This window comes from Chiloscyllium plagiosum, chromosome 4, assembly GCF_004010195.1.
Source record: "Chiloscyllium plagiosum isolate BGI_BamShark_2017 chromosome 4, ASM401019v2, whole genome shotgun sequence".
Taxonomy (NCBI): Eukaryota; Metazoa; Chordata; class Chondrichthyes; order Orectolobiformes; family Hemiscylliidae; genus Chiloscyllium; species Chiloscyllium plagiosum.
This window is the reverse complement of record NC_057713.1, coordinates 37,042,322-37,055,987: the sequence shown is the minus strand read 5'-3', so window position 1 is coordinate 37,055,987 and position 13,666 is coordinate 37,042,322. Positions and strand designations below refer to the sequence as shown.

General features: G+C 41.1%; 1 protein-coding gene across 11 annotated transcripts in view; it reads right to left on the bottom strand.

Annotated features, from left to right (window-relative positions):
• LOC122548961 (microtubule-associated protein 4-like) overlaps window positions 1-13,666 on the bottom strand; it is a 416,046-nt gene that overhangs the window by 275,737 nt on the left and 126,643 nt on the right. For all 11 annotated transcript variants that reach the window (XM_043687987.1, XM_043687988.1, XM_043687989.1 and 8 more), the window contains one exon: window positions 9,424-9,498. In XM_043687987.1, the coding sequence (XP_043543922.1) occupies window positions 9,424-9,498 (75 nt within the window). The remainder of the gene's footprint in view (window positions 1-9,423; window positions 9,499-13,666) is intronic.

Genomic DNA, 13,666 nt, shown 5'->3' with positions numbered 1-13,666 from the left:
GTCTTTATCAGCATACAACCTTACATCCATGTTCCTAATGTTCCTCTCTAAGATCACTAATATCTTCTCTGACAAAATTCTTCCTAAGATCAGGAATATCTGCCAGATTAAGTCACTTTACAACACCCTATAGTAAATTGTATATACTACTGAATCTTAAATTCAGAGGTTCATCCTATAAAAAGATAAAAATGCTACCATTTTATTTGAACTGTCCTAGATAAGCTTGACTGCTTGTCCCTTTTATCTTCCCCTGGAAGTTTTTAAATGCTCCTGTCAATCTTTCTAGAAACAGATAAGGATTCATCTCCTCACCTTAACCTTTCCTTGATCAACTTGAATAGACCTCTTATCTAATAACCACAAATCAATTCCAAGATACTAAATCTCGTGAATTCACTTTAGGGAACATGAAGTAGCATATAGCATGTCCAGATTCTTTTGTATATCAGGATTTCCCAATCTATTACCATTTAATAATAGTCACGATTTTGCCTATTGAAGTGATAATTTCACACTCGCCACATAACTCTCCATTTGCCATGTATGTGCCCACTAAGACACTAAATCACTTTCCAGTCACTTGGAAAAATTACATTTAATCCTCTCATTTAACATCATGATGTGGTGTGAATAGTTGGGGCACAAATATTGATCATTCCAGTACCCCACTACTCATCCATCTACTCTTTAAATAAAAAGATTTCTTTCAGGGCAGAAAGCTTTCTATCATGAAACTTTCAGAGTTCCAAACACAATAGTCCATAACGCATCAACACAATATTATCACCTCCTTCTCGATTGTACATTCGGTTTTGTTCCACAGGACATGCATGATGTAACGATCACCACAATATACAAAGAAACATCCAACACAGATTGCAACAATTATATGGAAAATCATTCTTTAATGTTTCAGAAAAGGGATTTGCGAGGATTCTACTTGCAGACTGAGTATACTCAAAAGCACAGTTTCTTTTTTAAAACCAGATCTATTGGGAATGATCTTTGCCATATGCCAGCTACAAAAGTAGTGCAAGGAACAGAACATAAAAAAAGTATACTTCAAAAATATACTTTATTCATAAAATATTTTGATGATCTGTACAATTGGTCATGCCATACATACGTAAACATTCCATTTCTTTACATAGAGACAGAGTAATCATTCATATATACAGGACTGTATGATTACTATCCACATATTTAGCTGGGGGGTCAGCAGAGCTCCCTTACTGCGTTGGCCCCCTGTGCTTAGGCAGGCAGACGTTACATGGTGGTCATTCTCCACTGCGTCTTGGCGACAGCTGCCCCAAGCTTCAGTGCGTCCCTCAACACGTAGTCCTGGACCTTGCAATGTGCCAGTCTGCAACACTCAGTCGGGGTCAACACCTTCACCTGGAAGATCAACAGGTTTCGGACTGCCCAGAGAGCGTCCTTCACCGAGTTGATGATCCTCCAGGCACAGTTGATGTTCATCTCAGGGTGCGTCCCGGGGAACAGACCGTAGAGCACGGAGTCCCATGTCACGGAGCTGCTCGGGGCGAACCTCAACAAACACCACTGCATTCCTCTCCAGACTTCTTCTGCGTAGGCACATTTTAGAAGAAGGTGTGTGACAGTCTCGTCCCCCCCCGCAGCCGCTTCGAGTCCGGGCGTGCATAAAGGATCTCACAGGCAGAGCCCTTCTCACCACCAGCCAAGCCAGGTCTTGGTGCTTGTTGGAAAGTTCTGGCGATGAGGCATTCTGCCAAATGGCTTTGACAGTCTGCTCAGGTACCCGTTCGATAGGATCCGCCCTCTCCTTTTCCCAAAGGGTCTCAAGGACACTACGTGCTGACCACTTCCTGACGAACTTGTGGTCAAAGGTGTTTTTCTTCATCAATCCATCAATACAACAGATGGCACGAACGTGCCAAACAAGAAATCCCAAAGGGTCTCAAGGACACTACGTGCTGACCACTTCCTGACGAACTTGTGGTCAAAGGTGTTTTTCTTCATCAATCCATCAACCCATCAATACAACAGATGGCACGAACGTGCCAAACAAGAAATTTTGGCACAGGTAGAACATCCTCAATGACAACAATAATTGCCATTCCTCCTTATCTGCAAGGATTCCTTTCTGGCAAACCTCAGAATGATGAAATTCAAGACCATGCTCTCCCCGACCATGTGTAGAAAACTGTGGTCTTGGGACAAGGTGCTACATCTCAATCACACTAAACAATTCCACTGGAAGTGATTGGAAACTTCTATTATCCTCAGATCCACTGTAACTGGGCAATCATTCTGAAGAAGAAATTGGTACACAAGGAAAGCTACAGCAATAGTGGGTGCACAGGTAACAATATTCCATGAATCCTTCAATTCTGGTAAAATCCCACAGGACTGAAAAAACAATCAATTTAACTCCTTTAAACAAAGAGTGAGGGGGTGAAAAAGTGAAGTGACTCTAGGCAAATTAGCTTAATGCCCATCATTGGGAAAATATTAGAGTCTATTGCAAAGGATATGATCAATCATTTAGAAATGCATCACAAGTAAGCATGGCTTCATGAAGGGGAAATCATGCCTGACAAGTTAACTAGAATTCTGAGAGATGGACAGATAAAGGGGAAATAGTGGATGTGATATTTGGATTTTTAGAAAACGTTTGATAAGGCTCCACACATTAGCAGTGGAGCCCATGGTGTTGGAGGTAGTTTACATAGAGGATTGTTCAACTAACAGAAAACACAGTTGGGTTAAGAGGGGCATTTTCAGTGTGGCAAACTAGTGGTGTGCCACAGGGATCATGCTGGGGCTGTAATTATTTATAATAATTTATCAATGACTTGAATATGGAAAGAATATTTCAGCTGTCAAAAATAGGGGTGTTTGAGGATGACACAAAGTCTAAAAGGGACATAGTTTTGTTCCTTGCTTAACCTAACTTAGCAGATGGAATATAATGGGGAAAGTAAGACTTTGGCAGGACGAACAGAGGGGCTGAATGTTATTTAAATGAAGAAAACTACACCACAGAGGATTTGAGAGTCCTCAACGATGAATCTCAAAATCTAGCATTCAAGTTCAGCAGATAATAGGGAAGGCAAATGTAATGTTAGCCTTTAGTTCAAAGGGAATGGAGTGTTAAGTAGGGAAGACTTATAAAGCTATACAAGACATTAGTCAGACCACAGCTGTAACCCTGTGAAGTATTTTGCACCTATTATTACAGGAAGATATACTGGTACAGGAAGTAGTTCAGAGAACGTTGACAAGATTGACCACAGGGAAGGAGGGGTTACCTTGAGTTGAGTAAACTGGGCAAGTACTCATTGGATTTTAGATGAGTGAGAGGCAACTTTATCGGAACATACAAGATTCGTAGGAAATGTAACAAGGCAGATGCAGAAAGATTGTTACCCTTCATGGGGAAGTCGAGAAACAGGATGTCAGCCTGTTCAGATACAAATGGAGGAATAATTATGGAATTCTTCACCATGGACCTATTGAGGTTTGGTCAATGGGATACTGAAGGTAGAAATTAAAAATTTTTTTGTTTGCAAAGGAATAAGGGTTTAGGGAAGCCGCAGAAAAGTGGAGTTGAGGATCATCAGATCAGATATTATTTCAAATAAGTTTCACAGCAGACTCAAACTGAATTGTTTGCTTCAGCTCGCATGTCTTATAGTTACCATCTCTCATGGATGGAGGCTGATGTGATATTTGGTCTGTACAAATCAACCTTTAAGGTTCAGACTAATGTAAACTTATGCTAACAAAAGGAAGAATGCTTTTGGTATAAAAGGCACAGTTATGTTTTATAATGGTTTAGTTCTGCAATTTATATTGCAAAATATACACACACACATATATAGAACAAAAACAACTTTGGAATTATGTCCCATTATGAGACTTGTAATTATTTTGTCCTTAAGATTGTGACATTTGGAATGATGGTTAATTGGAGTAGTGTTGTGAACTTGGTACAGATGCTGCCAGACCTGCTCGAATTTCTCCAACTTTTCATTGTTTCAAATTTCTAGCATTCATTGTTCTTTGGTTTGTGTTCCAACTAATACATTGCTTCATCTTCCAATTTTAAAAAAGGAAAAAAATCTGGAACTACTGCAATTCTAGTTTCAAAACGATCAGCAGAGTATTCCAATCTGGTTTGCATTCTGCAATATGTCCACTTACTACTTCAAGAGGAAAAAGTCATAACTTCCCATTGTATCTAGGCTGATCCTCTTGATAAGTCTCAAGAGTCAGGTTAACAGACTGTCCATGCAATGATCTTTATTATAAAAAGAAATCTGCTGGATCTAACGTCAAAAGATTTGGGTTGTGTCAAGTGCTGCCAGGCACAAACAAAAGGAAAGAAAAAATTTTTTGGCAAGCTGGCATTCATTCACCATCGCAGGAGCGAGATAGGTACCAACTGAAGAGAGGCAGTACAGCAAGAACAGAACAAGCATAAACATGTTGGGGGTGGGGGGAGAGAAGAGAAAAAATAAAGTGTAAAGCAGATAATTAATTAGTTGGGGTGTATTCTTTTACTTTCTTGATATGAGGGTATTAATTTGAACCAAGAACTGGAACATTAAGAATTTCAAATGAGTTACATAGAAACGATCACAGAGGTTTGGAGGAAGCAAGACACTTCAAACAAGGCATTAACTAGATTCAAAAAGAAGAAATAGATTCTTAGATCATGAATGTGTCACAGAAATTACAAGACGACAACCACTTGGCCCAAGCTAGTCTGTGGAAAAAGTGAGGACTGCAGATGCTGGAGATCAGAGCTGAAAAATGTGTTGTTGGAAAAGCGCAGCATTTGCCAGCTCCAAGCTAGTCTGTGTCAGCTTTCTGTGGAGCAATCGTGGCTCAGTGGTTAGTACTATTGCCTCGCAGCACCAGGGACCCTGGTTCAATTCCCGCCTCGGGCAACTGTCTGTGTGGAGTTTGATCATTCTCCCAGTGTCTGCGTGAGTTTCGTCTGGGTGCTCCGGTTTCCTCTCAGTCCAAAGATGTGCAGGTTAGCCGAATTGGTCATGCTGAATTGCCTGTAGTGTTAGGTGCATCATTCAGGGGAATGGATCTCTTCAGAGGGTCGGTGTGGACTCGTTGGGCCAAAGGGCCTGTTTCCACACTGTAGGGATTCCAATCAAATCCAATCCGTCCCATTCTCCCTGATGCTCTGCAGGTTTATTTTGCTCAAGTGCCCATTCAATTTCCTTTTGAAATAACAGACAACTTCCACTTCCACAATCCTTACAGGTAACAATCGCTCCTTGCATTATACCTCTAACTACATGCTGATCCTTACTGTCTTCTTTTTGCTTTGCTTTTATGTACAGGTCTAATTCAAGTTACTACCTTCAAACTCCTACTTTTTAAAAAACTTTCTCCCTAGCTCTTGAAATTCAAAACTATTGGAGCTCAATATTTGGCCTCTTATGATTAGATTCCCAACAGTGTGGAAATAGGCCCTTCTGCCCAAGTCCACATCGACCCTCTGAAGAGTAAAGACCCCCCCCCACCTCCCTCCAGACTAATTTCCCTCTCACTAATGCACCTAACACTATGGGCAATTTAGCATGGCCAATTCACCTGACCTGCAGGAGGAACCCCATGCAGACACAGGGAGAATGTGCAAACCCTACGCAGACAGACAGTCGCCAGAGGCTGGAATTGAACCTGGATCCCTGGCACTGTGAGGCAGCAGTGCTAACCACTGAGCCACCGTGTCATCCCAAAATCTTTGTGTCAGCATCCACCACAATTGCTTGTTCACATAATTCTTCCGACAGAATATACGACAGTCAGTCCAGGATATCCTTTATGCAGGCACTAGGGAGGCAGGAAGGTCTGTCTGTTACCCAACTATAGAATCAACTGACTTCTGCACCTCTCTATGCTCTCCTTTGCCATCGGTTGTCAAACGTTCAGTACACTTTTTCCAAAGTACCATCATTTCTACAGTTTCCCACAGCAAAGCTTGAGTTACACACACCATAAGAAGCCTGCATCTCCTCTTCTTCTTCCAGATTGCCATTCATCAACTACTGAATTCTTACTGCTTGTGTGTGACCACCAACCAGCATTTATGATTCAGGTACACGCCACCTCACTGCTCTAAATGGCTCAAAATTTGAAAATTTAAGCTTGTGCCATTGGAGATCTTCAAAACATGAAGTATCCTCAAGTTTCCATATTGTACAGAAATTGCAAACATGTCTCACCTGACCATCCCAGGAATGACAGATTTTCTTTCAAGGTTAGTTTAGGGTTCTTCCACTTCTTAGAAGGGATCAAGAGGTGATTTTATAGAAATACAAAAGACTATGTCTACTGTAAGCATCAAAGAAAAGCTGTTCCTATTAGCCAATCAAATAAGGAAGCATAGACTTGAGGGCTTTGACAAGATGTGCAGCTTTTTTTAAAAACACAAGTTAGATAACCTGAAACTGACATCCCATAATGTGATAGAGACTGACCAATGATTTCAAAAGGAAATTGGTTCAATTTGAAAAATTATCTTGCAGTATCGCAGGAACACAGAGAGAAAAAGGAACTAATGAACTATTCAAGAGAGCAGACATGAACTTAATGTGCCAAATGGCCTCCTCTGTGCCTTAATAATTGTAACTGATCCTAAGGAAATGGTGAGGCTTTAACAAAGTATTTGCATTTATATGCAAGCAGTCATCAATTATGCTGAATTCCTTCAAGAAACTGAGCTATTTCTAGTGGAGGCGAAAGACATCCTCTAAAAATTAGGTATTGGTAAGACAATGGACTTGTTTTAGGTCAAGAGCCACACATACCTCCCCAACCAGTCCTCGTAACAAAGTGGATAAAGCCTCTCATAGCACATTACCTAGTTTCAAGTGGTTAGGGAATTTCTGTATCATTATGCACAAAGCATCACAACTATATGGGGCAGATTAAGTGAGGCAGTTTATTCTCAAATTTTATGCTATTCAAGTTATTAGATGGAGGAACATAAACTCAATCTTTTGCACTGTTAATACTGTAATTACTTCACATGTACTAGTCCTCTCCATTCCCAATGATCATTAGGAATACAGGGTAGTATGTTGATCCTTTTCAGTCTCATGTTTCCCATTTTACAGGCAAAATTTAGAAATTAAGAAAAAATATGCATATCAAATAACATCACACATAGTCAACCAGCTTTGCAGAATTTTAATCTGCTTTGTAAAATTGTTATCCCTAAAGGAATACCCAAGACATGAGCAATTACTTAATTGATAAAAGCTTTGTCATAGAGACAGATAAATTAGGTAGTTAGCACATTTCAATCAATAATTACTTAAATGTAAGAACTCAACAATGCAACAGTAGGACCACTAAGTAGCTTCAAAGCTCAAGTTAGGGGAAAACAAATAGTAAAACAAATAGAGTTCAACATTAATTTTTCTATAAAGCAATAAATTGAATAAGATGAGAAGTACCTGAAATTAAAAAAAAATAAACGAATAAAAAAACTACCCTAAAGATTCAAGCATTGACTAAAATACATTAGAAGTGATTCCAGTTCACTAATATAATTAGCAAGTATCATTCTTCCAAACTCCTCTTAGAAATTCTTATACAGAAGGACATGAGGAGAATCAAATTTTATTTTAGATTCACTTGTGGAACATGTTGTTGACTGGCCAGCATTTATCACCTGCCCATGGTTGTCCTGGAGAAGGTGGTGGCAAGTTGCCTTCTTGAACCACTGCACTTCCAGTGCTGTAGGTTGACCCACAATGCCAGGATTTTGACTGAGTGACAATGAAGGAACAGGGATATATTTCCAAGTCAGAATGGGGAGTCACTTGGAAGGGAACTTGCAGGCAGTGACATTTCCATCCTTCTGCTGCCCTTGCCTTTATAGATGGAAGGCGCTGTCTAAGGATTTTTAGCGAAGCTCTGCACTTTGGCGCTTCTTGCAGATTGTTGCAGGACTGTATACTGAGTGATGGCAGTGAAGGGAGTGGATGCTTGTGGATGTAGTGCCAGTATAGTGGGGTACTTTGTCCCAGATAGTGTCAAGCTTCTTGAGCGTTGTTAGAGCTGCCACCGTTCCAGGCAAGTGGGAGATATTCCATCACACTCCTGACTTGTGCCTTGTATATGAAGAACGGGCTTTGGGGAGTCAGGTGGTGAATTACTTGCCACAATATTCCTAGACTCTGTTCTGCTCTTGTACTCACTGTATTTGAGTGTCCAGATGAGTTTCTAATCAAAAGGTATCACCAAATAGGTTTATGAAAGGAAATCTCGCTGATGGCAACACCATTGAGTGTCAAGGCATGGTGGTTAGATTGTCACTTATTAAAAGGTCGTTATTAAAGGTAGTTATTTCATTTGAAACAAGCTTTGGACAATATCCGAGGAGTTGCACATGGTGAGCATATATCAATTCTAATGTTATGATGGAAGGAAGGTCATAGATGAAACAGATGAAAGTGGTTGGGTCTAGGACACTACTTGAGAAACTCTTGCAGAGTTGTTCTGCAGCTGAGATGACTGACCTTCAACAACCACAACCATTTTCTTATGTTTCTTTGTTACTATATTTATGAGATTATCGGCTTCTCCCCAAACACATGAACATCAATACTGAGACGAGGGGTAATTCTAAATGGTTTCTTCACTTTCATCCACTGCTTAGAGAGGACTTCATCAAAAAAAAGATCTGCTCATCACAAAGCCTTCCTGCCTCAAGTCAATGATCTGTAACCTCAAAACATCTAGTTTTCTAAAACAGCAGCAGCAGGAGGGACAGCCAAAAAAAAAAAAAGGACTGTATTCATAACTACTAGCAGATAGAGAAAAATGTTTCATGACTGTGGAGGAGCAAATTACTGCAGATGGTGGCATCTGTACTGAAAACAAAAAAATGGTAGAGATCATCTAGATGACTCTTCTAAACTCAACATCAGATTGTTTTCTCTCCATGGATGCTGACTGACCCACTGTGATCTCCAGTACATAATTGTGGGATTAAGAAAGGATTTTCACACTGACTTAGCCAAATTGCTTATATTCCTTGGCTAGATATCTCTACACTGTCCCTAGAACTATCCAGGAATCACGGTAAGCACTACTTGAAAGTGAAGATGCAGAAAGTAGTGAGGAGTGCATTATGACCAACTATGATATTCAGAAAGTGAAACAAAAACTTTCTAATCATTCAATGCTCAAGAATCACTAATTAGGAGGGAATGCCGCACCTGTTAACTCTTATCCCTTTGAGAATCAAGTCCTAAGTAGAAGGGAATTCCTTCATTTTTGAAAAATATGCTCTTTGTCCAAACAGAAGAAATCATATCCAAAATAATCATAGCTTTTACCAAAGATTCCTATCTGAATTTCTGCAGTGAGTAGAGATACAGAAAGTTCTTGTTTCAACCTTACCCATGCCATCAGTTTTTCCGACACCATGCTCGCCATTGGGTAACTCTGCTGATTCCTGTTCAGTTGCCCCAGGGCCTGCAGAATAACATACAAAGTAGTCAGACACTACACACAAATGACATGATTCAGAATACTCTTAGCTCCAGAGCTCAAAAAGTTACATGACCACCTGTCTGTCAAGGACCAGGGGACCAGACTATTATTGATTCTGGAAGTGCTAGATGTTCAAAAGCAATTAACAACCATGCATAGCTCCTCCAACACATCAAGTCCAATATGACTACCAGCTTCGAAGAGTCATATCAGACTTGAAATATTAAGTCTATTTGTATCTCCATTGATGCTGCCAGAACTGCTGTATTTCTCCAGCACTTCATTCTAATTTCAGATTTTCAGCTACCACAATATTTCACTCTGTCCTCCAATTCCATGGCCAGTATATTTTAAGTTCTGGGCCAGATCCACATGTTACAACTAGCAAGCAAGTCCTGAATTATTAGCTCTGAATCATGAGGAACCACCATCTGTTAAATTCATTGCCGCTAACTAAATCAAATTTCGTTTTTATTAAAAAGGGTTTCTGGAACACATTGGCATGCTGGGACAACCAGGTTTTCCACAGTTGAAAATAATAATTTCTTCCCAAAAACTGCAGTTAATACAGAGGAACTTGGTGAAATTAGTATAACTAGGAAGAAGGTATGAAGTAAACCAATGAGATTAAAGGCAGACAAGTCTCCAGGCCTGATGGTCTGCACTTTAGGGTATTAAAGAAAGTGGCAAAACAGATAGTAGATGTATTATTTATGATTTTCTAAAATTCCCAGGACTCTGGAAAGGTACCAGTAGATTAGAAAGACACTAATGTGACATCCTTATTCGAAGGATTAGTTAGGCATAAAGTGAGAAACTATGGGCCAGTTTGTTTGACCTCTGTAGCCAAATTGCTAGACTCAATCAATCATAGAGGAGGAAATAACTGAATACTTGGATAAACAAAGCTTAGCTCACGAGTGGCAACAGGGGTTCATGAAGGAGAAGGTATGCTTTACAAGTATGGAATTGTTTGAGGATGTAACTACTAAGGTGGATATAGTACATCTAGATTTCCAGAAAGCATTTGACAAGGTGCCACATAGAAAGCTAGATCCGGGGGGTTAAGGGTAGTTTATTGGCTTAGATAGAGGATTGGGTGGCTGACAGAAAACAGAGGGTTGGGTTAAATTGGTCCTTCTCTGGATGGCAAGCTATAACTAATGGGTTGCAGCAGGGTTCAGGTCTCAGACCTCAATTATTTACAATATTGTGCATGATAATAAAATAGGTGGGAAAGCACACTATCATGAGGAGATAAAGCATTTATAGATGGACATTGATAGGCTAGGAAAACAGGCCAGAATCTGGCTGGTGAGGTTTAATGTGGATAAGTGCAAGGTTACCCATTTTGGCTAGAAAATAAAAAAGGGTAAATTATTTACATGGCAAATTCAATATGCACTAGTGCAGAGGGATCTAGGTGCACTTAGATATGAATCGCAGAAAATGGGTATGAAGGTGCAGCATATAATAATAAGGAATGCAAATGGAATCTCAGCATTTATTGCAAAAGGATTGGATTATATATATAAAAAAAGTGTTGTTACAATTAGAAGGCATTGGTGAGACTACATTGTGTCCAGTTTTGCTCTGCTTACTTAAGAAAGCATCTGGTAACACTTGAGGCTGCAATTTCCCTTCTCATGTGGTTGAAGATGTCCTCCAATGCATCTCATCCACATCCTGCACCTCCGCCCTCAAACCCCACCGCTCCAACCGTAACAAGGACAGAACCTCCCAGGTCCTCACCTTCCATCCTACCAACCTTTGCATAAACTGCATCATCCGCTGACATTTCCACCATCTCCAAACTGACCACACTACCAGGGATATATTTCCCTCCCCACCCCTTTCCACAAAGACCGGTCCCTCCATGACTACCTGGTCAATTCCACGCCCAACAACCCACCCTCCCCTCCTGGCACTTTCCCCTGCCACCGCAGGAATTGCAAAACCTGCACTCACACCTCTCCTCCCCCCGTGCCCCCTCACCTCCATCCAAGGCCCAAAGGAGCCTTCCACATTCATCAAACGTTTCACCTGCATATCCACCAATATCATTTATTGTATCAGTTGCGGTCTCCTTTACATTGGGGACACTGGACGCCTTCTCGCAGAGCACTCTAGGGAACATCTTCAGGACACCCGCACCAGTCAACCCTACCACCCCATGGCCCAACATTTCAACTCCCCCTCCCACTCTGCCGAGGACATGCAGGTCTCTGGCCGCCTCCTCCACCACTCCCTCATTTTACAACGTCTGGAGGAAGAACGCCTCATCTTCCGCCTCGGAACACTTCAACCCCAGGGCATCAATGTGGACTTCACCAGTTTCCTCAATTCTCCTCCCCCCACCTTACCCCAGTTCCAACCTTCCAACTCAGCACGATCCTCATGACCTGTCCTACCTGCCAGCCAATCTTCCTTCCCACCTATCCACTCCACTCCACCCTCTTTGACCCATCACCTTCATCCCCAGCTCCATCCACTTATTGCACTCTTGGCTACCTTCTCCCCAGCCCATCCCCTCCCATTTATCTCTCCACCCCGGAGGCTCCTTGCCTTCATTCCTGATTAAGGCCTTTGACAAAAACGTCGGTTTTCCTGCTCCTCGGATGCTGCTTGACCTGCTGTGCTTTTCCAGCACCACACTAATCTAGACACTGTTCAAAGGAGGTTCACCAGATTGCTTCAAGGGATGAAAAGGCTGTCGTACAGAGTGCAGTTGAAAAGCTTGGGTTTATACTTGCTGGAGTTCAGAAAAAGGAGGGGAATCAGATTGAGGAAATGAATGCTAAAGGGTATTGAGAAGATATACATTGAATAGATGTTCTCCTTTGAGAGATAGTCAAGAACAAGAGGTTGTAGATATACAATGTGAGGAGGTAGGTTCAAAATTGCAATGAGGAGAAACTACTTCTCTCAAGGGGTTGTGAATCTGTGGAACTCAGAGGCAGAATCAATTAACAGATTCAAGAAAGAAACAGATAGGTTTCTGATGAAAAGCCAGATAAAGGTCAATGGGGAGCAGGTAGGAAAGTGGATTTGAGACCAGGATAAGATCAGCCATGATCATGTGAAATGGCAGAACAGGCTCGAATGGCTGAATTGCCTGTTCCAGCTAACTTATACGTTCGCAAATAAGTGCATATCATCTTTATCGTCATGATTAATTTCTAAACAATTTTACACTCTTTGTAATCAATGGCATTTTATGGTAAAAAGGGACTGAGGTACATAACACTTGCAACAAACATTTGCAATAATGAGAGATCTCTAGAAATATGATTGCACGGTTGCTCAGTAGTTAGCAGGGACCCGGGTTCGATTCCTGCGTTGGGTGCTTGCCTGTGTGGAATTTGCACATTCTCCCATGTCTGCGTGGGTTTGCTCCGGTTTCCTCTCACAATCCAAAGATGTGCAGGTTAGGCAAATTGGTCATGCTAAATTGCCATAGTGTTCAGGGATGTGTAGTTTAGGTGCACTAGTCTGGGGTAAATGTACAGTAGTAGGGGGATAGGTCTGGGTGGAATACTCTTCGGAGGATCGGTATGGACTTGTCGGGCCAAAGGGCCTGTTTCCACACTAGAGGGATTCTATGAGCAGTTTTTTTTTCAAACCAAAATACCACTGTACACAGCTAATGAAGAAATGTTGAATAACGTAGGCACAAGAGAACAAATTCTTCAAAATCACCAAGGTACAACTTGGGCATGTAGGTGAAGAAACAAGAACATCTGGTATTGATTAGTAAAATAGTTGGGACAAAAACGAAAGCAAGGAAGACAATGACAATTTACGAAGCAAAGCAAATAAGATTTTTGAGCACCAAGATAGAGAATGCTATCAAGGACCATGAGAAATTAAGGTAATTATAACAACCGATATTGTAAAGCATGGTATCAGAAGAAATCAATGGTCCATGTAATTTCAACTTCCTCCCTGTATGCAATCACCATAGTCCCGTCTACTGGACTACTGATTATTTTCTCATTTGCATGTGTCCTTCATTTACTCTTCCCTTTCTTGAGATGTCTCCAGTTCCACCTGCACTGAAGGTACTTTAATGAAGAACCTTAAACAGTCAAGCTATTGTCCTTTAAGCATTACCATTGACATCGGTTTGCTAGGTGGCCTACAGTCCAAT